Below are 27,051 nucleotides of genomic sequence, written 5' to 3'. Positions count from 1 at the left end.
CCACACTGGGAATGTTTCAGTATCTGTTCCTAATCTGACCTGCCTCTCTTGTTATGGGAGGATAGTCTAGCCTGCCAGTCTTCTCAGAGGTATTTTCTTATATGGTTTTAATTGGAATCCCAGCAAGCAGGGGCATATTGTTGTCTTTGTTCCTTAGAAGCGAGGGAGGCAAGCAAGACTGTAAAAGTTCAAAATGGGCACAATCAGGGGTGCTGAATCATTGAAAGCTGGATGTGAACCACCTAGTCCTATTCCTCCCAGGCCCTAAACAGGCAAAATTTGAATCCACCAGAACCTCAGTTTTCTATTTCGTTGCTCTAAAACTCTGGAATGACTTTGTCCCAGTACAGGTTCTAGGCAATTTACAAGTTTAAGAGGTCTTTGCTGAAAGCCCACCTCTTCTGCACAACTTTTCATTTAGATAATATGGACACAGGCAAAGCAAGACTTTTTTGTGCCGTCTTGTCTGACTTGAATTGATGTGGTTCTTTCCTTTCTGATTTTAATGGTGTTATTTTCATATATATTACATTAGAGATTTCTATTCCGCCATTACCTTGCAGTTCAAGGCGGGTTACAAAAGAGATAAAAAAAACGGAGGGTTACAATGGAAGAACATTTGTCCTTTCTAGAGAGGTAAAGAGTAGGTTATGTAGTTTCAGTGTGGCGGGAAGAGGGAGGGGGGAAGTACAGTAAGTTTGAAGTACGGTAAGTTTGAAGTTAAGGCTGTTTCAGGAATTTCTTGAAGATTGTAGTTTTTATTTCTTTTCTGAAGTAATGGCTGTTTCAGGGATTTCTCGAAGAGTATATGGGAAAAAGCGGTATATGAAGCCTAAATAAACAATAAGCGACCAATCAAAATGCTGCTGTCCAAAGCCAGCTAGGCTTTACCAAGCTACAATCTTAAATCCACAAGAAAGGGGAGTCTAAGATCTCCAAGGTGTTCTAGGCTGGAAAGTTTAACCTGTAGAATCTGGTACAAAAGGAGCCCAGAACAGAAAAGCATTAATTAGGTTCCAGCTTCCTGGAAGATGAGACTGACTGTGTGGTGAGTGGGCACTCTTTGAGCTGATGTGGAAGAGATCTGTCTCCCAAGTATATCTCTTACATCCCAGGCAAGTGATATGCTTTGCTTTTGATATTTCTTCTTTACACTAATTCTTATATTTACCATCTTGAGGATCTGAGGAAGTAGTCCTCAAAGCAAAGCACCCAGAAAATGTGCAATTTTATATTTCAGTTTAAATGAATTTTTGGAGTTTGAATAATAGCATAGTAGATTATGGAAGATAAATAAATACCTGTACAGTCCATCCAGTCTGCCCAACAAGATAAACTCATTGCATAAGGCATGATGTGATACTACATATGCATACTTGATTTGTCCTTGCCATTGGCTCTAGCCTTGTTCTCCAACTACTGAAGTTGCCATCGAAGCCCCACTCTAGCCCTTTCAAACTTCGGCCATGATCGGGGCACAGACTAGAAGTTTGCCTGGCACTGGCCGTGCTCTAATTAATATCCAAAGCACTATACACTGGTGGTATCTTTCAAGATATAGCAAACAATGGGTTTTTGGCAGCTTTGTTACAGAAGTGAGGAATGATGCATTAAGCCCCAGGATACAGTAGGAAGATAGGAGGAAAATACCACCACAGGAGTGCCTCAAAATATAGGTGACTAACTTTTGTGAATTGAGCAGCTTTGCTACTTACTGGTGTAACCTTGATTTTTCCTTTTCTGAACTGTACATGTTGGGATCATTGGTAAGAATGTCATATTTCAGTATTCTCACAATACCCACTTCTCGTGTGTGTGTGTCTTTTCACTTCAACTTAGGCCACTAGAACCCTTGTAATACTTTGGTACACTGGCTTTTGTGTTTCTAATTTTGTTTGTGTTTAAAGCGCCAGGCCAATTGTGCAGTGCAAAAGAATACCTTTCGTGCCTTGGGTATGGTAGTGGGACCAATGATTCACGAGTATGAAGTTGAAAACAACTCAGAACTTAGGTCAAATTGTAATCAACAAGTTAAACTAATTTTTAAAAAGGGTTCCAGGGGAGATCTGGTAAATTATAGACCAGTAAATCTGACTTCATTGCCAGGCAAAACAGTGGAAACAATTATAAAAAACAAAATTGTGGAACACACATACAAACATGATTTAATGGGACAGAGCATGGGTTCAGCCAAGGGAGGGCTTGACTTATTTGAAGGTGCAGATAAACATGTGGGTTATGGTGAGCTGGTTGATGTAGTGTATCTAGATTTTCTGAAAGCTTTTGACTTTCTTCATGAGAAGCTCCTGAGAAAAGCATAGTAATGGGATAGGAGGCAATGTTCAGTTGTAGATTAGGAATTGGTTATCAGACAGAAAATGTCTCAATGGAGGAGGATAAACAGTGGAGTGCCGCAGGGATCTATACTGGGATCAGTGTTGTTTTATTTATTTATTCTATTTTAGTTTTTATAGGTATTTATATTCCACCTTTCAAGATTATCTAAGCAGTTTACAATCAGGAACTCAAACATTTCCCTATCTCTCCTGGTGGGTTCACAGTCTATCTAACATGCCTAGGGCAATGAAGGATTGAGTGACTAGCCCTGGGTCACAAGGAGAAGTGCAAGGTCTGAACCCACAACCTCAGGATGCTGAGGCTCTAGCTCTAACTACTAGGTCATTCCTTCCTCCACAACTTATTTATAAATGATGTGGTAACTGGAATGACGAATGAGGTGATTAAATTTGCAGATGACACTAAATTGTTCAAAATTGTTAAAATGTATGCAGACTGTGAAAAATTGGAGTCAGACCATAGGAAATTAGAAGACAGGGGGTCCAAATGGCAGATAAAATTTAATACAGATAAATGCAAAGTGATGCACATTGGAAAGAATAACCCAAATCAAAACTACTAGATGCTAGGGTTTACCTTGGAGGTCAGCACCCAAGGAAGATTGGGTGGCAGCCAAAAAATCAAACAAGATTCTAGGAATTATTAGGAAAGGGTTGGTGAACAAGATTAAGAATGTTATAATACCTCTGCATCTTGCCAATGATATTTCCACTATACTCTTCCTTGAAATTATGTTACACACTTTGCTATATTAAAATTTGAAGTCTCTCTACTACCAATATTACAAGACTTAATACCTCTCTTATACACTCCCATAAGAACATAAGAATTGCCATCTCCGGATCAGACCCTGGGTCCATCAAGTCCGGTGATCCGCACACGCGGAAGCTCCACCAGGTGTTCCCTGGCATAGTTTTAGTCCCCATATCACTGTATGCTTCTCAAGGGAGATGTGCATCTAATTTACCCTTACCCGTATCACTCTATGCCACTCTTAAGGAGAAACATGTCGATGTGACAGGTCCCTTTCCCGACTTGATAAGAGAAACTGCAATGAATAGAATAAACTTTTAAGATAAGTTCTTATTTATTAAGTTATTGATATTTATATAGGCACTAAGCACTTTAAAACATAAGAAGATATAAGAAAACCAAAGAAAAATCTTAACATATATAGAGGGGGCAAATGAAGAAGCCATAGCCATTGAGATATATTTGGTTACCAAAAAAATATGGGTGACAAAATGGCATGTCTGAAGCCCTGAAATTTATGATAAATCATTTAAGTAAGAATGAGATATTGACCTTGTGGACAATTGTATGTAAGACTGGTCAGTACTAAATGAATGACTGAGAGATTTACTCTCAAGGAGATGTGCATCTAGTTTACACTTAAATCCTAGAACGGTGGATTCTGCAATTACTTCCTCTGGGAGAGCATTCCAGGTGTCCACCACTTGCTGCGTGAAACAGAACTTCCTGATATTCGTCCCCCATCACTACTTAATGAATGAGCAAGGTATTGTTCTCTCCACCCTCTCCAGGATTCCTTTCTGACTCCAATGGAGTTGCAGTGTGTGACTACATAATTCATACTACTTGTATACTATTTGAATACCTTATTTGTCCATTTGTATTCTCACACACAGCAGCTACCATATCTGTTTTATATGTTCTGTTCTATTTTACTAAAAATTCAATAAAAATATTTGAAATAAAAAAAATACCACCTCTGCATCGCTCCATGGTGCAACCTCACCTTGAATATTGCATTCAATCTGGTCGCCTTATCTCAAAAAATATATAGCGGAACTAGAAAAGGTTCAAAGAAGAACTAAGATGATAAAGGGGATGAAACGCCTCTCGTATGAGGAAAGACTAAAGAGCTTAGGGCTCTTCAGTTTAGCAAAGAGACAGCTGAGAGGAGATATTATTGAAGTCTTCAAAATCTTGAATGGTGTATTATGGGTACAAGTGGATCGATATTTTACACCATCAAATAGTTAATCTCTGGAACACATTGCCAGAGGATGTGGTAAAAGCAGTTAATGTAGCTGGTTTTAAAAATGTTTTGGACAAGTTCCTGGAAGAAAAGTCCATAGTTTGCTATTGAAACAGACATGGGGAAAGCCACCTCTGCCCTGGATCTAGAATGTTGCTAATGTTTGGGTTTTTGCCAGTTACTTATGACCTGGGTTAGCCACCATGACGATGGGATACTGGACTAAATGGACCGTTGGTCTGACCCACTAAGGCTATTATATTTGTAAGCAAAGGAATAACTAATTTTTTTAATTTAGTGAAGGATGCTACTGATTGGCAACAGTGTTCAGCTCGAGTCTCTTTCTTGTGTATGTGGGTGAAAAGGGCTACTTGCTTTCCCAAGGACCTTTCTCTTTAATACTATCCTGCCTTCCACTCTGAAGGCCCAAACATTTCATGGCAAAGCCAGAGGAGATCCATACAATGCAGCAGGCAAGCAGTCTCAGGAATAATTGCAAGGTCTGAAAAGGCAGAATCATGCAACACTCAGCTTCACCTCCCTGCTCTTTGCTCAGGCACACCAATTGGCTGTTAGTTATGTGGATTGGGGGGGGGGGCACAGTGCAATCCCATGTATCAATGATAGGCTGAGGTAGCTGTTCTGCAAAGGACTTGCTTTGAATTGCCTGCATACTACCATAAGGTCTTGACTATGTGTCTTGATAAAAGGTATGCCTGCAGGAAGAATGAGGTAGGAAGTCAAAGTTCCACTGCCCCCTATTAAATTGAAAAGGTTATTTACAAGAGAATTGGCATTAGAACTTGAATTTAACACACATCATTTGTTTGTTAGCTTTTGACATTGCCACTTTTCACAGATTGCAGTAAAATATTTCTTCACAACGTGTAATTAAACTCTGGAATTCATTGCCAGAGAATGTGGTGAAATCAGTTAGCTTAGCAGGGTTTAAAATAAATTTGGCTAATTTCCTTAAACAGAAGTCCATAGGCTGTTATTGAGAAGGCTTGGGGAAATCCACTGCTTATTCCTAGGATAAACAGCGTAAAATCTGTTTTTGGAGAGGGTTTGAATTCTTGCAGTAACTGGCCCTTTCACTTTGGAATGGTTAGCATAGGGCAGTGATGGCTAACCTTTTTGAGCCCGAGTGCCCAAACTGCCGCACAAAACCAAAGAATTTCCTCAAAGTGCCAGCACGTCAATTAAACCTTAATAACAAGATTTTAGTATCTAAAAACTCTTTATAAAGTTGCCTGAACTATGTAACATCATTTTTAAAGGTTGGAATCTTTGTATTGTCAGAGAATCAATTTGATTCACAATCCTTTGGTTTTCATTTCAATTTATTGGCAATTTATAATGTTTTAATGATTTCATTCAATTTAATGAATTTAGGAAGAATTTGATTTAGTTACACAATATATTTTAAATGTATTATTCACATAACATGTCAAATGTATCCTGAGTAAAAAAAAAAGATAAACTTCTTAAAACTGTTAATTGTGTCAAGACTCGGTGTGTATTCCCAAAGAGTCTATACATGTTTTTTTGTAAAATTTACAATCAAATTAGAAAATAGTTAAATCATTACATTTCTAATAATATGATGTAAAGAAAACAAGAGCTTTCAATTAAACCAACCGTTTTTATTGGAAATTCCAGATTGGAATACAACAGGGCCATGTAAAGTCCCTTTTTTAAATAACATCTTTAAATAATATTTAAATAACTTAGAAAGTGTCTTAACTGCAAACTGAAAACACTGCTTCATGTAAACATATGCATTGGGCATGCTCTGAAAAAAATTAATGTGATTTTTGTTGTTGCATGCATGCTGATAACTTGTCAATCCTTGGCTCATAGTGCGTTAATTTCAGAGCAACACATGCTCACATCCGTTAATCTGTTTCTAGCATCAGATTTTATATAATTCAAAGCCGAAAACAGCTGCTCACAAGCATAGGATGACCAAAGTAAGAAGAGCAATCCCAAGTGCTTTCATGGACTTAAAATTGCCTGGCAGAGAATTCCACGCTTTTAGGATTTCATTTTCAGAACTGCTAGCAGTGATTTCATTTGTCACCCTTTCACACTCAATACGTTCAAGAGCCGCACGCAGGTCATTGAATTTATTTTTCCAGATAGAGCTTTCTTGAAATTCCAGTAGCTCCATTTCCAAATTTTGAATATCCAACCACTGTAAGCAGGAAAGATCAAGATCTTCAAATGTGGACTTTTCTGGGGAAGTTATAAATGAAAGGGTTGTCTCCATCTTACGAAACTGAGAAAATCTTTTACTAAAATTCTCCTTTGCTTCGGCTACAATGGTGGAATATGCTTTGTGGATTTCCTGGTGTTTTTTATGACTGTCCACAAATGTTGTAGAATTATCCAAATGTATTTTTAGGTTGAGAAAATATTTTAGCTGTCCACTCTCAAGGTCTTTTTCAAAAACATGCAATTTTCTCTCAAAAGCTTTGATGTCACTAAACATGCTTTCTGCTGTTTTTCCCATGCCTTGTAATTTTTTGTTTAGTACATTAAAGTGGTTAGTAAAATTTGTAAAGAACATGAGGTTGGTAAGCCAGGCCATGTTGGTGAGTTGAGGACAGTCTTCCCCCTTTTCGTTCATAAATAGCCTAACTTCTTCCAAGCAGGCCACAAATCTCTCTAACACTCGTCCTCTGCTCAGCCACCGGACATTATTGTACATCAGTAAAGTGTTATATTGTGCCTGAACCTCATCAAGAAGGGCTTGAAATTGTCAAAAATTAAGAGCACGCGCCATGATGAAGTTCACCATTTTTGTTACATCTTTGAGGACATCGTCAATTTTTTTGCTGCTTTCTTTGGCGCAGAGAGCCTCTTGATGTATTATGCAGTGAAATTGAATCAGTGGATGTTTTGCTTCCTTAGCAAAGAAATGAATGAATCCTGATGTTGTCCCCACCATGCTAGGTGCTCCATCGCTAGTAACTGAAACCACTTTTTCTGGACTTATGTTTAGTGATGAAAAAGCCTCCATCACAGCATTGTGGATATCTATCCCTTGTGTTCTTCCAGGCAAAGACAGCAGTTTTACCAGCTCTTCTCTCATGATGTCACCAGTAGCATAACGCAAAATGAGCGCTAGTCTTGCATGATTAGTAATATCTGTACTTTCATCCAAGCACATGGAGTAGAAGGGTGCTTTTTGTAAGTCGCAAGTAAGCTGTTGACTAACATCAGCAGCCATTCACAGAACCCTATCTTTTGCAGTATTTCTGCTTAGCGGCATCTCAGAGATGCGCTGCACAATTTTATCCTTGTTTTGGAAATCATGGAAGAGTGAATTACTCCCAGACAAAATTGCCTTTTTGATAAAATCTCCATCAGAGAGGGGCTTACCATGTTTTGCCATGCACAGTGAAATTTGAAAGCTGGCAACTGTAAGATGATTAGTTTTTGAAGGATAGTTGCTAAAACTAAGAGACTGGGAGTGATATTTCTTTAATTTTCCTACAAGGAACTCTTTTCTTTGAGCTAAACCAAGTTCAGCAACACTGTTATGGTTGGTCTCAAAGTGACGTTTGACACTTGATGTGCGAGACACAACACTTTCATTACACATAATACACAATGCTTTCCCACTGCGTTCAATCACTCCATATGTCTCTGTCCAGGCCTCTTGGAATGGTCTTCCACTATCTGTTTTTGCTTTTTTTGCTGTACTCATTTTCTTTGTTCAAGACTTCAAGTCTACACAAAGATAAAATTTGTATAATAAAAAAAATCTAATGAAGTGCCGTATACAAATCCGTCCCCATAAAAAAATATGTGATTGGGGAATTTTACTAATTGTAGACATCCGTTTTGGTCAAAAAATATACTGTCCGGGTGAAAACCGGACTTGTGCAACCTGAGTGTATGGGAAAAGGACTTCTATTTTTCATTATTGGAGCCTTTGTTATTTTATTATGATGTTTACAAAAGCACTGTGAAGGGCCACATATTCACTTTACTGTTTTTTGCTATATTGAGTTTTCCATAAGGTACAGCACAGAGGATTAGTGTGTTGGTTGTTCACAGAGAGCCCAGTCCTCCTCTCAGCTTACTGAACTTCTCTATGCAATCATCATAAGCAGCTTTTATATTTCCTCGAATTTAGCATGTCCCCCATGGAAGATACAGAGGTTTTTACAGAGGAGCACATTATTAGACACATTAACATCCCCCCATATCCTCACCTCTCTAGCATGGGAGCACTAGGAACTGTTCCTGATTACAGATGTCACATGTTGAGTCACACTACAGCCTCACTGAGTTCCTGTGACAGACTCAGTGTGAAGCTTCTTTTCCTCCCCCCACTTCCCCCTCACACACTGCCTGGCTCATAGGATACTAAGGGGAAGACAGGCAGGCTAAACATCCACTCACAGGACTGCAGCCAGCACAGGAGGATGGGCCGCGGCCCACCGGGACAATGCCCGGTCCTCCCAATGGCCAGTCCAGCCCTGTTGCCAGGTGAGCTACAAAGCAGACACCGGCACACTCGCCTCCCGCCGCACCGCATATCTTAATTGCAGACTAAAGAGTTGCGCGGGGACAGAAATCCCACCCGTCCCCGCCAAAGTCTCACCCGTCCCCGTGAGGAATCCCACCCGTCCCCACCCGTCCCCGTGAGGAATCCCTCCGTCCCCACCCGTCCCCACGAGGAATGTCCTCCGTCCCCGTGAGGAATCCCCTCCGTCCCCGCCCATCCCTATAAACTTCAGAAATAGTTATTTCATTTAATTATGCTACTGAATTAAAGGCTCTGGTAGAAACCCATTTACAAATAAGCAAAAAGACTTTATTAATTTGGAAATATTAATTGGGAAGAATACACACTTTATAAACGGGTTTCTACCAGAGCCTCTTTTGTTTATAAATTTTTATCAACACAACTAATATACTACTTTATCCTGAAGCAAAAGAAAAAAAGAAATAGAATTCTTTTCCTACCTTTGTTGCCTGGTTTCTGCTTTCCTCATGTTCTCATTCAGTTCCTTCCATCCACTGTCTCTCTTCCTTCTGGTCTTCCATTTGCTCTGTTACTGTGCCTCTCCCTTTCTCCCCCCTTCCAAATTGGTCTGGCACCCATCTTCTTCCCTCTGCTCCCCCCATAGTCTGGCATCTCTGTCTTCTTTCCTGCCAGCGTTTTCTCCCCACTCTCTCTTCCCCATTTCCTTTCAGCGTCCTTCTCCCCCCCATCTTCCCCATGTCCTGTCAGCATCCTTCTCCCCCCTCTGTCTTCCCCATGGCCTTTCAGCGTCCTTCTCCACCCCCCGTCTTCCCCATGGCCTTTCAGCGTCCTTCTCCACCCCCTCCATCTTCCCCATGTCCTTTCAGCGTCCTTCTCCACCCCTTTGTCTTCCCCATGTGCTTAGAGCGTCCTTCTCCCCCCCCGTCTTCCCCATGTCCTGTCAGCGTCCTTCTCCCCTTCTGTCTTTCACAAATGCTTTCAGTGTCCTTCCCCCCCACCCCGTCTTCCCCATGGCCTTTCAGCGTCCTTCTCCCCCCTCCTCCTCTCCCGCCCCGGGTGCAGCACAGCAGGCCAGGTCCCCTTACTTTTGTGGCGCTTCCCCGACCGACAGATCGACAACAGCCCCGGTCTGACAAACCTCCCTGCCCTTAACCGCGAATCTAAATTTCCTTCTTACAGCTGCTGTAAGAAGGTAATTTAGATTTGCGGTTAAGGGCAGGGAGGTTTGTCGGACCAGGGCTGTTGTCGGTCGGTCGGGTTAGCGCCACAAATGTAAGGGGACCTGGCCGGCTGTGCTGCACACGGGGCGGGGCGGACCGCCCCCCTCCCTTGGTAGCCACTCGAGCCGCGAGGCTACTCCTCCTTACCTACCCTGCCTGCAGTACAGAGCCGAACGGAAGTCTTCCTGACGTCAGTCCTCCCTCCCTCCGACGTCAGCGCTGACGTCGGGAAGACTTCCGTTTGGCTCTGTGCTGCAAGCAGAGCAGGTAGGGAGAAAAGCCGTGCGACTTAGTACATCCAGCCCCGCAGGAGCCCCGCAACCCTCGGAGGCGTCCCCACGGGATCCCCGCGACCCGTGCAGCTCTCTATTGCGGACCTTCCCGCGTGCCAGCTGCAAGGCCTTCGCGTGCAACAGGTGGCACGCGTGCCATAGGTTCGCCATCGCTGGCATAGGGAAACCTAAGCTGCAGATGGCAGGAGAATTAGCATGGTAGTGTTGTCTTTAATACTGAAATATACTAAGTAGGATTGTGGCTCTTGACATGTCATTATTGCTACTCATTATGAGGGGGTGCTGAAAAGTCTTAGCCCAACCAAGAAGGAAATGACATTGCGCCATGAAGCTTGTAAGTTATTTCACATATTCACCCCTAAGTTCAACAAACTTGGCACATTGTGTCTGTAGTTTCAGTAACCCTTCCAAAAAATACTCTGGTCACTGAAATACTGCTCTGCTACTACAATCACTTCAAAATCACTCAAAAATTGTTGCCCTCTCAAATTCTTAAGATTTTGAAACAGAAAATAGTCAGATGGAGCAAGATTGAGTGAGTAGGGTGGATGATCTATGCACTGAAACCCCATCTTTTTGCCAGCCTTGTGAGCGGGTACATTGTCTTGTAAAATGAGAACTTTTCGCAGTTTTTTAATTTTTTTTTTCTTTCAATGCCTCCTTTAATCAGCACAGCAAGTTACAGTAGTAGTCTGCATTAACTGTTTAGCCTCTTGGAAATAGTCAATAATTACAACACCATCTCCGAACTTTACAGTAGTTAAACACTATTGCGACTATACTTTGCTTTGCCATGCTAAGTTTGTATAAATTTAGGTAAATTCCATATGTAAAAAATGTTAAGAACAAAATTCCTATACAATAATATGATATGATTCCTAAAAGGAACTTTGGTATCTGATTGTTAGGCTAGAATGAAGGAACAGGGATTCATGCCCTTCAGCGTCACAATGAGAATCTGTTTTTATTGACTGTTAACTTCCTCAGAATATGGACTCATAAATTTCCATTTTTGAACTTCCCCTCAACAAAATGATGTGGAAGGCTGGGCAGGTTCCATGCAGAAGTTGTGGGAAAAAATGAAGACTACAAGGCCCAAAATTCCCTAGTTTGGTGGTAGAAAACATGCTATATTACTGCAATTTCTCATTACATAGAAAAATAATTAGCAATTTTTTTGTTTACATATTTTCTTATTTTTTTTTTTTTTTAAATAAATCTTTATTGATTTTCAAGTAGTAACAGTATAATACATTTGAATCCAAACATAACAAATCAAGAAAAGCACCTTGAACTTACAAATTATTGAAAGTAATATTTCCGCCCACCCCTTTACTTAATCAATAATATAAATGCAATTATTCTTCCAATAACCCATTCTTATTTAAAATAATACCACATTCCCACCTCCCTCCCTCCTACCCTGGATGTGTAAGGAAATCATACAAAAATAAAAGAGAAATGATAACTATATAGAGGCTATAAAAGATGCCAATGGGCCCCACACCAAGTTAAATACTTTACTATGCCCCAAATTTCAGCATTCATTTTTTCATATTTGTAGCTGGAGCATAAGTTCTGATAACCTTTTCTGATCGGGATGGTGCAGAATGAATTGCAAGGGGGGGACTCTTCTTGAAACCGCCTTTCAGCGGAACATGTTGAATTGACAGGTCTCTTCTCGATACAAACAACTTAATAAGTAAAGATAAGTTTTAAACTTTATATCATCAAGTAACTTTGAATGAGCCTGGAGCATTTAAAAAGAATAAAATATATATAAAAAATACAAATAATTTATAGAAATGACGAGTCTAGAACCTTAGCCATTGAAAACACTTAGCTGTAGACTGGCACTTCTGAAGACCTCGCAAAAAATGCTAAAAAATGTTACCATAAGCTTGTGTGATACTGTTTTGATAGTGTTGGATCTATGAATTGATAGCAGTATCTATATAATATTGGCTACATGAAAATACTGTTTGGTGTATGGGAAGAGCCATCGCAAAGTTGCTGGTGAAACGCCTAGCCCTGAAAGCTTAAGAACATAAGACCTGCTGAATGAGACCAAGATCCATGAGAATAGCAGCCGTCTTTGGTAGTTGTCAGTTTTACAAGTACTAGGCAGATCCTAAAAAAATAAAATAAAATTTATAACTCATTCCATGGATAAACAATGACTCAAGTATGACTGACCTTTTTTTTAAAAAAAAAAACAACAAAAAATCTTTTCTTCAAGAACTTCTCTAGCGACAGATGCAACAGTTTTATTTGTACACTGTGTGAAAAACCTACTATGATTCATTTTCAGTCTGCTGGTTAGATTCATGGTATGTTCTCTTATTCTAGTGGGGTTGGAAAGGCATGGCCTTCAGCTGATGCAGGGGAGGTGTCTGGAAATGGGTCTTCCAGGTTTGGGATGATATTAGGTGAGGTGGTATGACCCTAAAGAAAGGAGTAATAATTTACACGAGTCTAATGTGGTTGTGGCTCTTGAAATATTATGCCAAGAGAGATGTGATATGGCCCTGTTCTGAAAGGTTGCAGATCCCTGACTTAAGCTCTGGTAAAATCTTTAGAGAAATTGTGTGAAATCTGTTGTACAGTGCTCTATTTAGATGCCATATAAATGCCAAAATAACTAAGTAAATAGTTCTAGTGTATGCCAAAAAATTTGACTCTTTGTAACAGAGTTGTTGCCAGAGGCTTTGTGGAATTGTGGAGGAGCTGATTAAAGAATTTAAAACATGAAACTAGCTATAAAATTTGAAATGCTGGAGACTGATATTGGTATGGTCTCGGTGCTGAAACAGCAAACCATATCTTTGGTGTCTGTTTCCAGAGCTGAATGAAATGCATTTTGTCACAACTAGTTTTTGTTAAATTCACACTATCAGTATGCATTTAAAGAATAATTCTCTAAACTGATCCTAAGATGCAAAGGGTGCATAAATATGTAAATGTTTAGATTACTAACATATATGTATTAGCTACATGTGTGTATGCCAGTATGTTGCTTAAGTGCTATTCTGTAAATACGCAACTATCTTGTATAATACTTATTTCCAAGGGGGAATATACATGGGCTCCTACTTTTGCTTAACATATAGAATACTGTAAGTTGGGCATTCCTGCCTTATTTAAGCACCTATACATATGCTAGAGTATAGAAAGGGATGGGACTTGATATACTGCTTTTTTTGTAGTTACAATCAAAGCGGGTTACATATTATATACAGATACTTATTTTGTACCTGGAGTAATGGAGGGTTAAGTGACTTGCCCAGAGTCATAAGGAGATGCAGTGGGAGTCGAACCCAGGTTCTCAGACCATTGCACTAACTACTACCGTGTTTCCCCAAAAATAAGCCCTAGCATGATTTTTAAAGATGCTCTTAATATAAGCCCTATCCCAAGAATAAGCCCTAGTTAAGATAGGCTCCCGAAGTGCACCCCCCACCGATACTCCCGGACTCCATCCCAGACACTAGTGCTGCCTGATTTGCTGAAAAAATCGGACTCATCGATTCAGCAACCACAACCCCTGCTGCTTTAGGAGGCCTCGGAGCCGGAGGTATATCAGTCTTATGTTGGGAGGGTTAGTGGAGTTCTGCTGCACAAGGGGATGGGTTAAAGAGAAGGAAAGATTGCTGCACATGGGGGGGGGGGAGAGAGAAAGGAAATTGGGGTAGAAGAGAGGAAGGGAGAGATGATTGTTGTACATGAAAAAAATAAGACATACCCGAAAATAAGCCCTAGTGCGCTTTTTGGACCCAAAATTAATATAAGACATTGTCTTATTTTCGGGGAAACACGGTAGACTTCTCCAACCCAGATTTATGGCTGGTATAAGTGTGGATGCCTAAACATTAGGTGAGCTGATACCAAGCTACAACTTTTGTGGTCCTTCTCCACAAAAGTGGAAGTAAAGAAGAAATAGGAAATTACAGACTGCTAAGTTTGACATAAATTAGTAAGTAAATTAATGGAAATGCTTTAAAAACAGAGAATAGTGATGTTTCTGGAATCTAGTGGATTACAGGACCTGAGGCAAAATAGATTCACTAGAGATTGGTCTTGTCAGACAAATCTGAACAATTTCTTTAATTGGGTGACCAGAGAATTGGATAGAGGGAGAGCGCTAGATGTGATGTATTTAGATTTTAGCAAACTCTTTGACAGTGTTCCACACAAGCATCTAATTAAACTTAGTAAGGGCCCCAAAGTGACAGACTGGGTCAGGAACTGGTTGAGTGAAAGGTGACAGAGGATAGTGGTCAATGGAGATCACTCTGAGGAAAGGGATGTTACTAGTGGTGTACCTCAAGGTTCATTTCTTGGGCCTGTTTTGGTTTTTTTTTTTTGGTGGGGGGGTTACATTTTTGTAATCGATATTGCTGAAGAACTATCAGGTAAGATTTGCCTTTTTACAAATGGTGCCAAAATCTGCAATAGAGTAGACACCCTTGATGGTGTGGAAAACATGAGGAAGGACCTAGTGAAGCTTGAGGAATGGTCTGAAATTTGGCAGCTGAAAATTTTTTTTCCCCAAAACAGTTTACTCGACATAGACTAAAAAGAACAATACAAGCAGAAACAACATTTTTCCCAGTACAGAACACAATATCTAACAGATATAACTAAACAAGATAATCATAGTCCAAGTTTGGGTTCTTATAACCCGGACTTGGCCAAACAACTACCCCACTGAAAACCTCTCCCCCTCCCACCCCCCCATGACACCAACTCCCAACTAGGCCTCAAATAACAGGCAACAAGAGTACCACTGGCTTCCACAATCTATTTACTATTTAATTTCGAATAGTAGGGGGTAATGTGTCTAAATAAGAGGACCGTCAGAAAAATCATACTCCGGTGTCTGAAAAACTGGACTGACATGGATTCCCATACCATTAAAAGATGAAATTTGTTGCGCTAGTACCAAATGGTGGGTAGGGCGTCTTGAAGCCAATGATTCAAAATACATTTCTTCCCCACTATATAGCCTTTGCGAAGAAGCATGTTGTCTCCTGCTGAAAGCCCCCCTAGGTAGCCTTTTGCAAGAAAGAGAATCCCCTCAACATGATTTGGGAAGGTGTATCCCACCAGTAAGTAGTGCCGGACCTCTAGCCTGAAGGCAGCAATCTGTGTACAAGACCAGAGGCCATGCACTAAAGAATTATCAACCCGGTGACATTTTAGCTATTTAGGCATAGTGGCACATGAAATTTAATGCTAAGAAATGCAAGCTCATACATTTGGGCTGCAAAAACCCAAGGGAACAGTACACTTTAGGGGGTGAAGAACTTTTGTGCATGAAAGAGGAGCAGGAATTGGGTGTGATAGTATGTGATGATCTTAAGGTGACCAAACAGGTTGAAAAGGTGACGGCGAAAGCTAGGATGCTTGGGTGCATAGGGAGTGGGTAAAAGGAGGTATTGATGCCCCTAAGTGAGACCTCATTTAGATAATGTGTACAATTCTAGAGACCAAGTGTTCAAAAAGATATAAACAAAATGGAGTCAGTCCAGTGGAAGGCAACTAAAGTGGTTGGTGGTCTTCGTCATAAGGCATACAGGGATCTCAATATATATTTAAAGATCTCAATATATATACTTTAAAGGAAAGGTGAGAGAGGGGAGATGTGATACAGATGTTTAAATACACATGAGTCAAGTCTCTTTCAACTGAAAGTAGTCTCCAGAATAAGAGGGCATAGAATGAGGTTAGGAGGTAATAGGCGCAGGAGTAATCTAAGGAAATACTTTTTTACAGAAAAGATGGTAGATTTATAGATAGTCTCCCTGTAGAAGTGATGGAGACAGAATGTCTGAATTCGAGAAAGCATGGGACAGGCATGTAGGGGGAAACTCTTAGGAAGAGGAGGAAATAATGGATGCTGTGGATGGACAGACTGGATGGGCCATTTGACCTTTATCTGCCCTCATGTTTCTATGTTTCTAAGTGGTGGAGAAGGTGGTAGATTTTTTTGGCAATTTGCTTATTTTGATTCCTAGACTGAGTTCTAAGAGATTTTACTACAGGACCTTGTTGTTCATAAGTTATAGTTAAATTCTATTAGATTTTTCTGCTGTCTTACATGATTGCATCCTCTCTGTGTCATCAGTTCATAACCTGGGAGTCATCTTTGGCATCTCTCTCTCTTCACAGATCCAACAGATTGCCAAAGCCTGTCATTTCTTTCACTATAATATTACCAAAACCCAACCTTTCTTCTCTAAGCATACTACCAAAACCCTTACCCACATCCTTATCACCTCTTGCCTAGACTACTGCAACTTGCTCCTCATATGTCTTCCATTTAACTATCATTCTCTTTTTCAATCCATTCAAAATTTTGTTGCGTGACTTATATTCCACAAGTCACTTCACTGGGTCCCCATCCATTTCCACATAACAGTTCAAACTCCTCTTATTGACTTACAAGTGTATTTACTCTGCAGTACCTCTCCTCTCTTTTCTCTCCTCCTCAGGAACTCCACTCATCAAGTAGGTCTCTCCTATCTGTACCCTTCTCTTCTACTACCAATTCCAGGCTATGTCCTTTCTCTCTTGCTGCACCTTAGGCCTAGAACAGACTACCTAAGTCCATATGTCTGGTAGTATTCAAATCTAGGCTAAAATTTCACTTTTTTTGAGATTGCTTTTAACTCCTAACTCCCACTCACTTGTAAAGCATCCATGCCTGTTTTATCATTCCCCTCTCTAAGAAACTTCTAACCACCTACTTGTCCTGTTTGTCTGCTTGATCAAATCGTAAGTACACTGAGCAAGGACTGTCTTATGAATGTTTAATGTACAGCGCTGCATACATCTAGTAGTTCTATAGAAAGCAGTAGTAGTAGTAGTAATATGTTCAGAATAGATCCCTGACAATGATAATTTGATTTTATTCCATTCCAACAACAACAGTTTATTATTTCTATAGAGCTACCAGGTGCACACAGCACTGTACATTGTACATGCAAGAGACGTCCTTGAAGAGCTTACAATCTAATTATGACAGATACACAGAGGGGAGGCTCAAAGGTGGTAGGGTACTATAAGGGAATGATAGACAGATATGTTGGTTAGGTCAGTGTTTAAAGGCAGCTTCAAATAAGTAGGTTTTTAGTCTGGCTTTGAATACTACCAGAGATGGAGCCTGACATAGTGAGCCAGGCAGGTTGTTCTAAGCATGCAGCGCAGCAAAGTAGAAGGGATGGAGATGGGAGTTGGTGGTAGAAGAAAAGGATACAGAGAGGAGGAATTTGTTTGATGATTTGCGGTCCTGGTGGGGAGTATAGGGGGTAACGAGAGGAGAGTTACCAAGGAGCCACAGAGCGAGAAAATTTGAGCATTAGCAAGAGGAGTTTGAATCGTATGTGGAAACAGACTGGGAGCCAGTGAAGCGACCTGAGCAGAGGAGTAATATGGGTATAATGACCCTGGTAGAATATGAGGCGCACAGCAACGTTCTGAACAGATTGAAGTGGAGAGATATGGCATAGCAGTAGATCGGTGAGAAGCACTTTACAGTAATTCAGATGAGAGGTGACGAGGGCATGGATGAGGGCTTTGGCAGTGTGCTCAAAAAGGAAAGGATGGATTTTAGCAATATCATAGAGAAAGAAGGGACAAGCTTTGGCAATCTGTTGGATATGAGAGGAGAAGAAGAGCGATGAGTCAAAGATGACCCTAAGGTTGCAAGCTGACAAGATAGGGAGGATGAGGATGCTATCCACCACTATAGAGAAAGGGGGAAGGGGAGATGTGGGTTTAGGAGGAAAGATAAGGAGTTCAGTCTTGGCCATGTTTAATTTTAGATGGTGGCAAGACATCCAGGTTGCAACGTTGGAGAGACAGGATGAACCTCAGGCCTGGATTCGTAGAAATTTTCAGGTGTGGAGAGGTAGGTTTGTGAGTCCTCAGCATAGAGGTGGTACTGGAAACCGTGGGATGAAAATAGAGTACTGAGAGAAGAAATATAGATGGAGAAAAGAAAAGGTCCCAGGACAGATCCCTGAGGTACGCCGACTGATAGCGGAAAGGTTATGGAGGAGGATCCTTCAGAGCTTACACTAAAGATGCAACGGGAAAGATAGGAAGAAGACCATGAAATAACAGAGCCCTGGAACCCAAGCAAGGACAGCAGGGGGTGCTACAGTGCGCTACAGCAGGGGTATCAAATGTCAGTCCTCGAAGGCCGCAATCCAGTCAGGTTTTTAGGATTTCCCCAGTGAATATACATGAGATCTATTTGCATGCACTGCTTTCATTGTATGCTACTTGATCTCAAGCATATTCATTGGGGAAATCCTGAAAACCCGACTGGATTGTGGCTCTCGAGGACCAACATTTGACACCCCTGATCTACGATGTCAAACGCTGCAGATAGATCAAGGAGGATGAGGACGGAGTAGAGTCCTATGCATTTGGCCAGGAGGAGGTCATTGGAGACTTTAGCAAGGGTAGTTTCTGGGGAGTGAAGGGGGCAGGAGCCAGATTGATGGGGGTTGAGGAGAGCTTGAGCCGAAAGGAAATCAGACAACGGTGGTGGACAGCTCATTCTAGTAGTTTGGATAAGAAGAGGAGAAAGAAGATAGGGTGATAATTGGAGGGACAGGTAGGTTTCCAGCAATGGCTTTTTCAGGAGTGTTGTAACTACAGCATGCTTGAAGGCATCAGGTACAGTTGTGGTGCAGGTTGAGGATATGGCAGATAGGGGAGATGGTGATCAGTAGATGGATAGGAATGGGATCAGAGAAACAGATAATGAGTTTGGAGGAGGAAAGAAGATGCGCAGTTTCCTCTTCAGTGATTTCTGGGAAGGAGGAAAAGGCGGCAGGGGACGATGGAGGGGCAGAAGGGCAGGCCGGAGGAGGGAGAGATTGAGGCAGATCGGTGGAGAACTCTAGGATAATTTTGTGGACCTTGTCATGGAAGTGCCCAGCCATGGTCTGGGGAGAAAGCGAAGTAGGAGTTGGAGGCGAGAGCACCTTTAATAGAGAGTTGAACATTTCAAAGAAGCGTCAAGGGTCAGATCCGAAGGACTCAGTTAAATGGATGTAATAGTCTTTCTTTGCAAGTGAGAGGGCAGCTTGGAAGGCGATAAGCATGAATTTGAAGTGTTCAAAGTCAGCGTGAGTTCAGTGGCTTTCTGCAGACCAGGCACAGGAACTTAAGTGGCAGATCTTGGAGGTCAGCCAGGGCTAGAGTTTGGCACTTCCCACAGGGAGTGACATAGGAGGAGTGAGGGTGTCCAGAACGAAGGAGAGAATAGTATTATAGGAAGAGAGTGTTTCATTGATAGATTTACATAGCTTAGTGTTTGAGATGCGGGGTGAGACCATGGCAGAGAGAGTACACAAGTCAATAGGCTGAAGATTTCTGAAATTATTAGTGAGGATCGTTTGTTTAAGGGGGGCAGGGTGATGAATCATGAAGGTTATGAGATCATGGTTGGAGAGGGGAAGAGTTGAGGTAGAGAAGTTGATAACGGAGCAGTTGGAGAAGAGGACAAGATCAAGGTAGTGATCTTTTTGGTGCGTAGGGTGCTGGAGCACAGCTGTAGATTGAAAGTGGATATGAGAGCAAGGAACTTTGAGGTATAGGAGTTGGCAGTATTCTCAGCATGAATGTTGAAATCACCCAGGATGAGGGAAGGTGCCGAATGTTCGAGGAAGATGAAAGCCAGAAGTCAAAGTCCTGCAGGGGAGTATTTCTGTCATCTTTTATGATACCTTTTTATAAATCAGGGCTGTGGAGTTGGGAGTAGGAAACAATTTTTGGGCTATGGAGTTGGAGTCAGTTAAAATGTGCTAACTCCGACTCCTAAGAGGGTTAAATTATATGTCATGCAAATATAATGCTTAACTTTCTTATTTCACAGATAATAATTTGATTAACCCATAAGTTTGGGGATATGTTTTACTTTAAGAATATATTTTGATATCAAGTTCTTTGATTGTACAAAATGTAATATATGAGGGTCATTTCATAAATAATGCACACTATTTTTTTTTTTTTTTTCCCAAGTATTTGTCTACAATCCTTCAATATAATATCCCTGCTTTGCAATGACTGAGTCTCAACATCCGGGAAGCTTCATTATTCCATCCATCCATTCCAAGACACCGCTTTTGTTCAGTTGCCAAATGGCTCGGGTACCGGTGGAAAAAAGTTATTCCAGAGATACAAAACTATGTCCATGTTTCAACTTTGGAAAAAAGTTGAAGTCTGGTGGGCTCATGTCTGGGAGATGTCTAGGGAGCATGAGGTAACAATTTCCAGCCATATTTGCGTAGTTTTTCAATGACGACATTCCTTATGTGCGGATGAGCGTTGTCGTGAAGAATGAGTGGTCCAGCCAAGAGCAACTGAGGTTGGGTTTTGTGCATTTTTTTTGCAAAAAATAACAATACACTGCTGTGGCACTTCTTCCACGTGGAATTTTGTCTGTAATGATGATGCCTTCATGATCATAAGCAAAAATCATCATTTGTTTGACTTTTGATTGAGCTCGTCGAAATGTTTTTGGCTGTGGGGAAGATGGAGCTCTCCACTTGTCATTGAAAAACTACACAAATACGGCTGGGAGGTGTTACCTTATGCTCCCTACAGTCCAGACATGAGTCCAACAGACTTTGACCTTTTTCCAAAGTTGAAACAACCTATGCGTGGACATCATTTTGCATCTCTGGAAGAGCTTTTTTCCACCAGTACCCGAGCCATTCAGCAACTGAACAAAAACGGTGTCTTGGATGGCATAATGAAGCTTCCCGGACGTTGGGCCTCGTAATTGCAAAGCAGGGAGACTATATTGAAGGATTGTTAAGAAATACTTGAAAAAAAAAAAACCAACAACAAACATGTAAATTTTAAAAAATAGTGTGCGTTATTTATGAAATGACCCTCGTATTTTATGATATTTATATTAGTGAAAGTGGCATCTAAAGAATGACACAAGGACAAAGGCTTGTTCCCGCTTCGTCACTGCAAGCTCTGTTCCTGTCCCCATCCCTACCCCCACAAACTTCTATATAGATATGTAAATAAAGGAGCTGGAGTCATTTGAATTGGAGGTACCATAAATAAAGGAGTTGGAAACTTTTGTATACAGACTCCACAGCCCTTCTTTATATCTTCAGTGGTTGGGAGTTCATTATCTAAGTGCAGATGACATACAGGTTATTTTTCTCAAGAATTGATCAATTAGGGGAAATGGTGATTATTAATCAAGGGCTGTTTGAAATTTCTTTTTGGTTTGAGAATTATCTTTGCCACTGTGACAGTAAAACTGGATGTTTTGTGTGTTACTCAGGACCTAGTTCCAAATATCTCCATAAACTTAAAAAGGGAGAATCTTGCAGGCACTTGCTTAGTAAGAGACTTGTGGATATGGCTCAAATCAGATCTTTCTGTGCAAAATGGGGTTTCAATTATGCATTAATTCTTTAGGTCAACTTCATGTTAGATAAATTAGTTCCTAAATAGCCTTTAATTTATGGATGGTTGTGCAGGCTTAATTGGTTCACAACTTGACTATGATAATGCTGTTCTGACAGGGTTATCCAAGAAGTTTGGATAGCAAATGTAGTTTATACAAAACATGGCAGCAAGGTTAAAACCTAAAAGATAAAAACTCAGTGACAGCAATTAGGAAGGAGCTTCACTGGTTGCCCCATAGACAGCTGGATTAAGTTTTAGGTGCGAATGCTTATTTTCAAAGTTTTAAATGGTATAGCATTTTCTTTTTTTTTTTTAATCTTTATTGATTTTCCATTACTAACAAAAAGTGCAACACACTATTCATATCAGTAGCAATAACAAATAAGCACTTACATTCAGTCAGTAGCATTGCAACAATATAAGCCCTCCCCACCCCACAATTACATCAAAGAATCACACTAAATATATATCCCTCCTCTCCCTCCCCCCGGATGTGTTTGAAATATACCAACAAAAAGATATTTGTACACTTTTTTTTTTTTATCACAACCCATTTGGTCACAAATTTTCTGGTAGTTCCTGGCCATGTAATATCTAGTCTAGAGCTTGTATGTTTGTTTCAAAGTATGAGTCCTAAGCAGTCTCCTCAATATTATATTGATTTCTTAATATCAGCTGTTATGCAAACAAGTGAAACTTTGGTTTTTCTGTTTTTTTAGTTAGGTCAGCTATTTAGTAGTTTATAATTTCATATTTTATCCATGTTTTAACCTACACTGCATTTATGATATTTGCTGGATAATTTAATTTGTATTTTTCATTTATTATACAAACTGCCTTATACCAATGTGGGTGTATAGATATACATATTTAAATGGAACAATTCATATACTGGGATAGATAAAATAGAAGAGCAACCTTTGTACAGATGAAGCTATATGAAATAGACTTTTATTTAGGTTGAAATTTCTTCCCATAAAATAGCTTCTTAAAATGCAGAAAGACTATCCTTTTTCATACATGTTGACTAAAGGACATAGACTTGGTTTTAAATCATATATCTAACCTTTCTGCAGGTGTCTATCGCAGGACAACCAGCTGGAGTAGAATCTGCCAGAGTTAGAATCCGGGTAAGTAATGAATATGACCTTAAGTCAGGGGTGTCCAATGTCGGTCCTCGAGGGCCGCAATCCAGTCGGGTTTTCAGGATTTCCCCAATGAATATGTATGAGATCTATTAGCATACAATGAAAGCAGTGCATGCAAATAGATCTCATGCATATTCATTGGGGAAATCCTGAAAACCCGACTGGATTGCGGCCCTCGAGGACCGACATTGGACACCCCTGCCTTAAGTAATACGATTATTTTGCTGACTATATATTGTAAGAACTTGACTAGGGCACAGGAATGAGTGAATAGTTCTTTAAGGCACCGTTTCCCAACAGTTTCACACTTAAGGCGCACTTTCATTAACAAAAAATGTCTTGTGGCACACTAGTTTTCACTGGCTTTTGAAGACTAGCTTTACTTAACCCTCTTGGAGGCATAACTTCTCCTTATCAGAGCTATTTTCCCCTAACTCTATTTAATTATTTTCCTTCCCTTCATTTCCATGTTAATAGTGTAACCTTTCCTGCCCCTTTACTCTTGTTCCTGTGAGTCCTTTATTGCCCGTTGTCGTGTCCTCGGTGTTTATGACCAACCCTTCCCCAGTTTTTATATTTTGTAAACCGCATATATTTACTTAATACCTCGTATTTAGAAACATGACAGCAGATAAAGGCCAAATGGCCCATCTAGTCTGCCCATTTGTAATACCGACCTCCATTGAGCAAGCAGTGTAGTGATGAATATGAAAAGAGAGAGAGGCTAGCTTGCATACACACCACATTCATACAAGTACTACTGATTTTGTATCTCTAATCATTACCCATCTCCTAGTTCTTGTTGTACTGGATAAATTGGCTGTTTTGTTTCATATGCGGATTATATATGATGTCACATTTTTCAGTGATGCTTCCTTAGACTTCATCCATCTTTTGCCCCCCACTCTTTTGCATATAGGTATCTTTCTATGAGGTCTCCTTCAATTTACTTTGCTGACTGTGTCCATATTTAAAAAATATTTCCACAAGCATATGAAGAACAATGTTCTATAATAAAATAAGTCCTTATTAAAGTAAACCTACTAAGAAACAGTCCCAGTCATAGAAAGAAAATATACAAAATAATAATAATAACTTTATTCTTTTATACCGCCATAACCAAAAGTTCTAGGCGGTTTACACTAAAAAGAGCTGGACAATCAGCGAAATACAATATAGTAAAAAATACAAATATTTGTAAAATAGAATTTCAATAATAAAACTCACTAAGTAATAAACTTATCGAACAAAGTGGTCTTAATTAAATTGTTAGGTCAATCCTAGTTCTTGAAGGGAGAAAAATCTAGAAAAAAAAATAGATAAATTACTATGATAAGGTAATCTGCACCTTAGAACATTTAACCTACTGTAAATCTTTAATGAAGAGATCTTCTCTTATTAACACTAAACTAAACAGAGTTTAACTAGATATTGGATCCTGCAGTTAGAAAGTTTTAATAGGTAGAGAGGTATGCTGCTCTGCAAAAATGTGTGCTACTTAAAAGAAAAAGAAAAAAAGGGGCAAAACACAGTTATTCCCATCATTTCATGAGACATTGGCAATGAAATTTTAATCAGAAGGTATGCATTCAATGAGAACATCTTAATCTAAAGATGTCACAGTTGGGTTGTCTGGCAAATGTTTGAAATGTTTTGAGTCCCAGAAATTAACAATCCCTATTTTTTGAGGGAGAAAAGTATTTCTTAATTGCATTTTATTCGGACTGAAAAGTAAAACCATATAATTAAAGAGCCTGGGGATGGGGCCAGGAGGTAATAATTCTGATATGTGAATAAATGTTGCATGCTTCTTTGTGCAGTTCTTTTGGCACTTGATTGAAGAACAAGAATATATTAGCTCCTGTACTTCAATAAAGACTTAAACTTGATTAAAGAGCGAGCTGTTAGTCATTTTCTTTCTTTTTTGTTTTTTTAAACATATTTTTATTGAAAGTGAAAAAGGTCACAACCAGACACAATACAAATTCTAAATGTAGAAACGTCCAAATACAAGAGATAATTTTCAAGATTGTCACCCACTGTCCCCACTTGGGGATTTTGCACATGCTTTCCAAAAAGCAAGTGATTTATCTTTAAAAATTCACAATGAAAGAAAGCCAAACTCTTTGATTAGATATATCTTAAACATGGCTGTGATGGCATGCTAGCAAGATGAGACATTAAGCAGGTGTAGATGCTTTCTCAACTCTTTCTGTTTTACCTAATATGTTTCTCGTCTAAAAAAACTAGTAGAAATGTTTTGAGATGCCCATTAACTCTTCAAAACTAGTACACAATTTAGTAACCTTTATTTTGTGAGCAGTAGGATGCCATTTCAGGTCTTTAAAGGAATGTATGGAAATGGGAGAGCTGGGGAGTGAAAGGAGGAGATATAAAGTTGATAGGTAGGTGAAAAGCAGAAAGGAGTAGGGTGAAATTTGAGTGGACAGGAGCTAGACACCAAAAAAAAAAAGGGAAGGAAAGAGCTAAAAAGGAAAAATTAGTATGTCAGAGACAGATACTGTGTATTGAGGGGAACAAGGCAGTAGGAGAGGAGAATTGAAAAGAGACAACAGCCATTGGAAACGGAAGAAAGACAGGAAAGCAGACAAGTAACTGGAACCAGCATAATAGAACATGAAACCGTCCAGAAAACAAAGGTAGAATAAAGAATTTTATTTGGAATGTATTAATTGAAATATGTTAGCTTTTATTAAGATTTAAAGATAGATACACTTCTTGACACAAGAAAATAAGAAAAACCAAGTTCAAATGTCTTTGTACTGTATTCAGTACAAAATATGGAGCCCCTTTTCAGAATGTGTCTGGTAGTGAAGAGCTACCAGATAACATGAAAATCAGGATTTGTTTTTTTGTATGGTGAGTCCCATAGAGAAATGTTCTAGTTCTGATCTGCTCTTTGTGGGGATATATCAGCTCCCATATAACTAATTTTATTATGGTGTGTTATACTTAGCTTTTCTTTTGCTTTCTTTCTCATTTTGCTCCTTGTTTGAGCATTATATATCTCCTTTGTGTTTTTGCGAAAAAGCAGGTTAAAGTATGTATAGCGAGAAACATGGTTCTTTGAGTTTGTCTGGCAGGATCTATTGTTTTACTTTAAACATGGGTGACCTGGACCTAAAAGGAGTGGTGCGCAAGGCTCTGCTGTCATTTATTGTGTTATTGAAGCTACTACCCTCTAAGGGCTCCTTTTACAAAGGTGCTCTAGCGTTTTTAACGCATGCATCGGATTAGCACGCTCTAGCAGAAAATCTACCACCTGCTCAAAAGGAGGCGGTAGCGGCTAGCACGCGCGGCAATTTAGCGCGCTATTCCGCGCTTTAAGGCCCTAGCACGCCTTTGTAAAAGGAGTCCTAAGAAGCTGATGCCATAAGCAGCTGGCCAGTCTTGCCTAATAGTTGGGGGCAGCCCTTGCCCCACCCCCATTTTGGATGCTCGGGGTGGCGGTGCGCCAGCTCATTCCTTGCCATGGGCAGCAGATTGCCTTGAGCCACCCTTGGCCTTTATGGTAGACAGTTTACAGCCCTGCATCACTATGAAATAACTAATAGGATTTTTAATGTACATTTTAATACATTGTATGCTGATGTCGGCCTTGAAAGTAAACTTCAGTGTAGAAACTTTTTTTGTATCCAGGGGCCATTAATAAACAGGTAAGCTGCTCATTAACCATGCATACCAAACCTGCATTGCTGCTTCAGAGAAAGTAGAGCAGATGATACAGGGCAAATTGCAAATAGCAAAAACCAGTGTTCATTTTCTGTTCACAACTCATTAATTCTTATTCTACATAGCTTTCACTGAATGAATATATGTGATTATGTATATGTTCAGAAGGTAACTCTGTTATTTAGTCCCTGCTGGTGTCTCTGTTGTGAGCCCCTTTCTCCCCCCCCCCCACCAATGGCAGAGCTGATCAGATTTAAAGGCAAATTCTACTTTAGAAGCAAAGCCTTGTAAACTTCTTAGAATGCATGCTGTCATGTAATCAGTAACATGCTGTCTGTCACAATATGATTTATCTTATAAGCATTTTTTAGAGTTACCATAT

The 27,051-nt window shown here is 40.0% G+C and overlaps 1 protein-coding gene across 2 annotated transcripts in view; it reads left to right on the top strand.

The window, feature by feature from the left end:
• The window catches only part of BICC1 (BicC family RNA binding protein 1), a 276,580-nt gene that overhangs the window by 184,372 nt on the left and 65,157 nt on the right, over positions 1–27,051 (top strand). For both annotated transcript variants that reach the window (XM_033941758.1, XM_033941759.1), the window contains exon 6: positions 22,905–22,958. In XM_033941758.1, coding sequence (XP_033797649.1) covers positions 22,905–22,958 — 54 coding nt within the window. The remainder of the gene's footprint in view (positions 1–22,904; positions 22,959–27,051) is intronic.

The sequence above is a fragment of the Geotrypetes seraphini genome, chromosome 4 (assembly GCF_902459505.1).
Source record: "Geotrypetes seraphini chromosome 4, aGeoSer1.1, whole genome shotgun sequence".
In the NCBI taxonomy this organism is placed as follows: domain Eukaryota; kingdom Metazoa; phylum Chordata; class Amphibia; order Gymnophiona; family Dermophiidae; genus Geotrypetes; species Geotrypetes seraphini.
The sequence above is the reverse complement of the archived record's forward strand: the minus strand, read 5'-3'. Positions and strand labels throughout refer to the sequence as shown.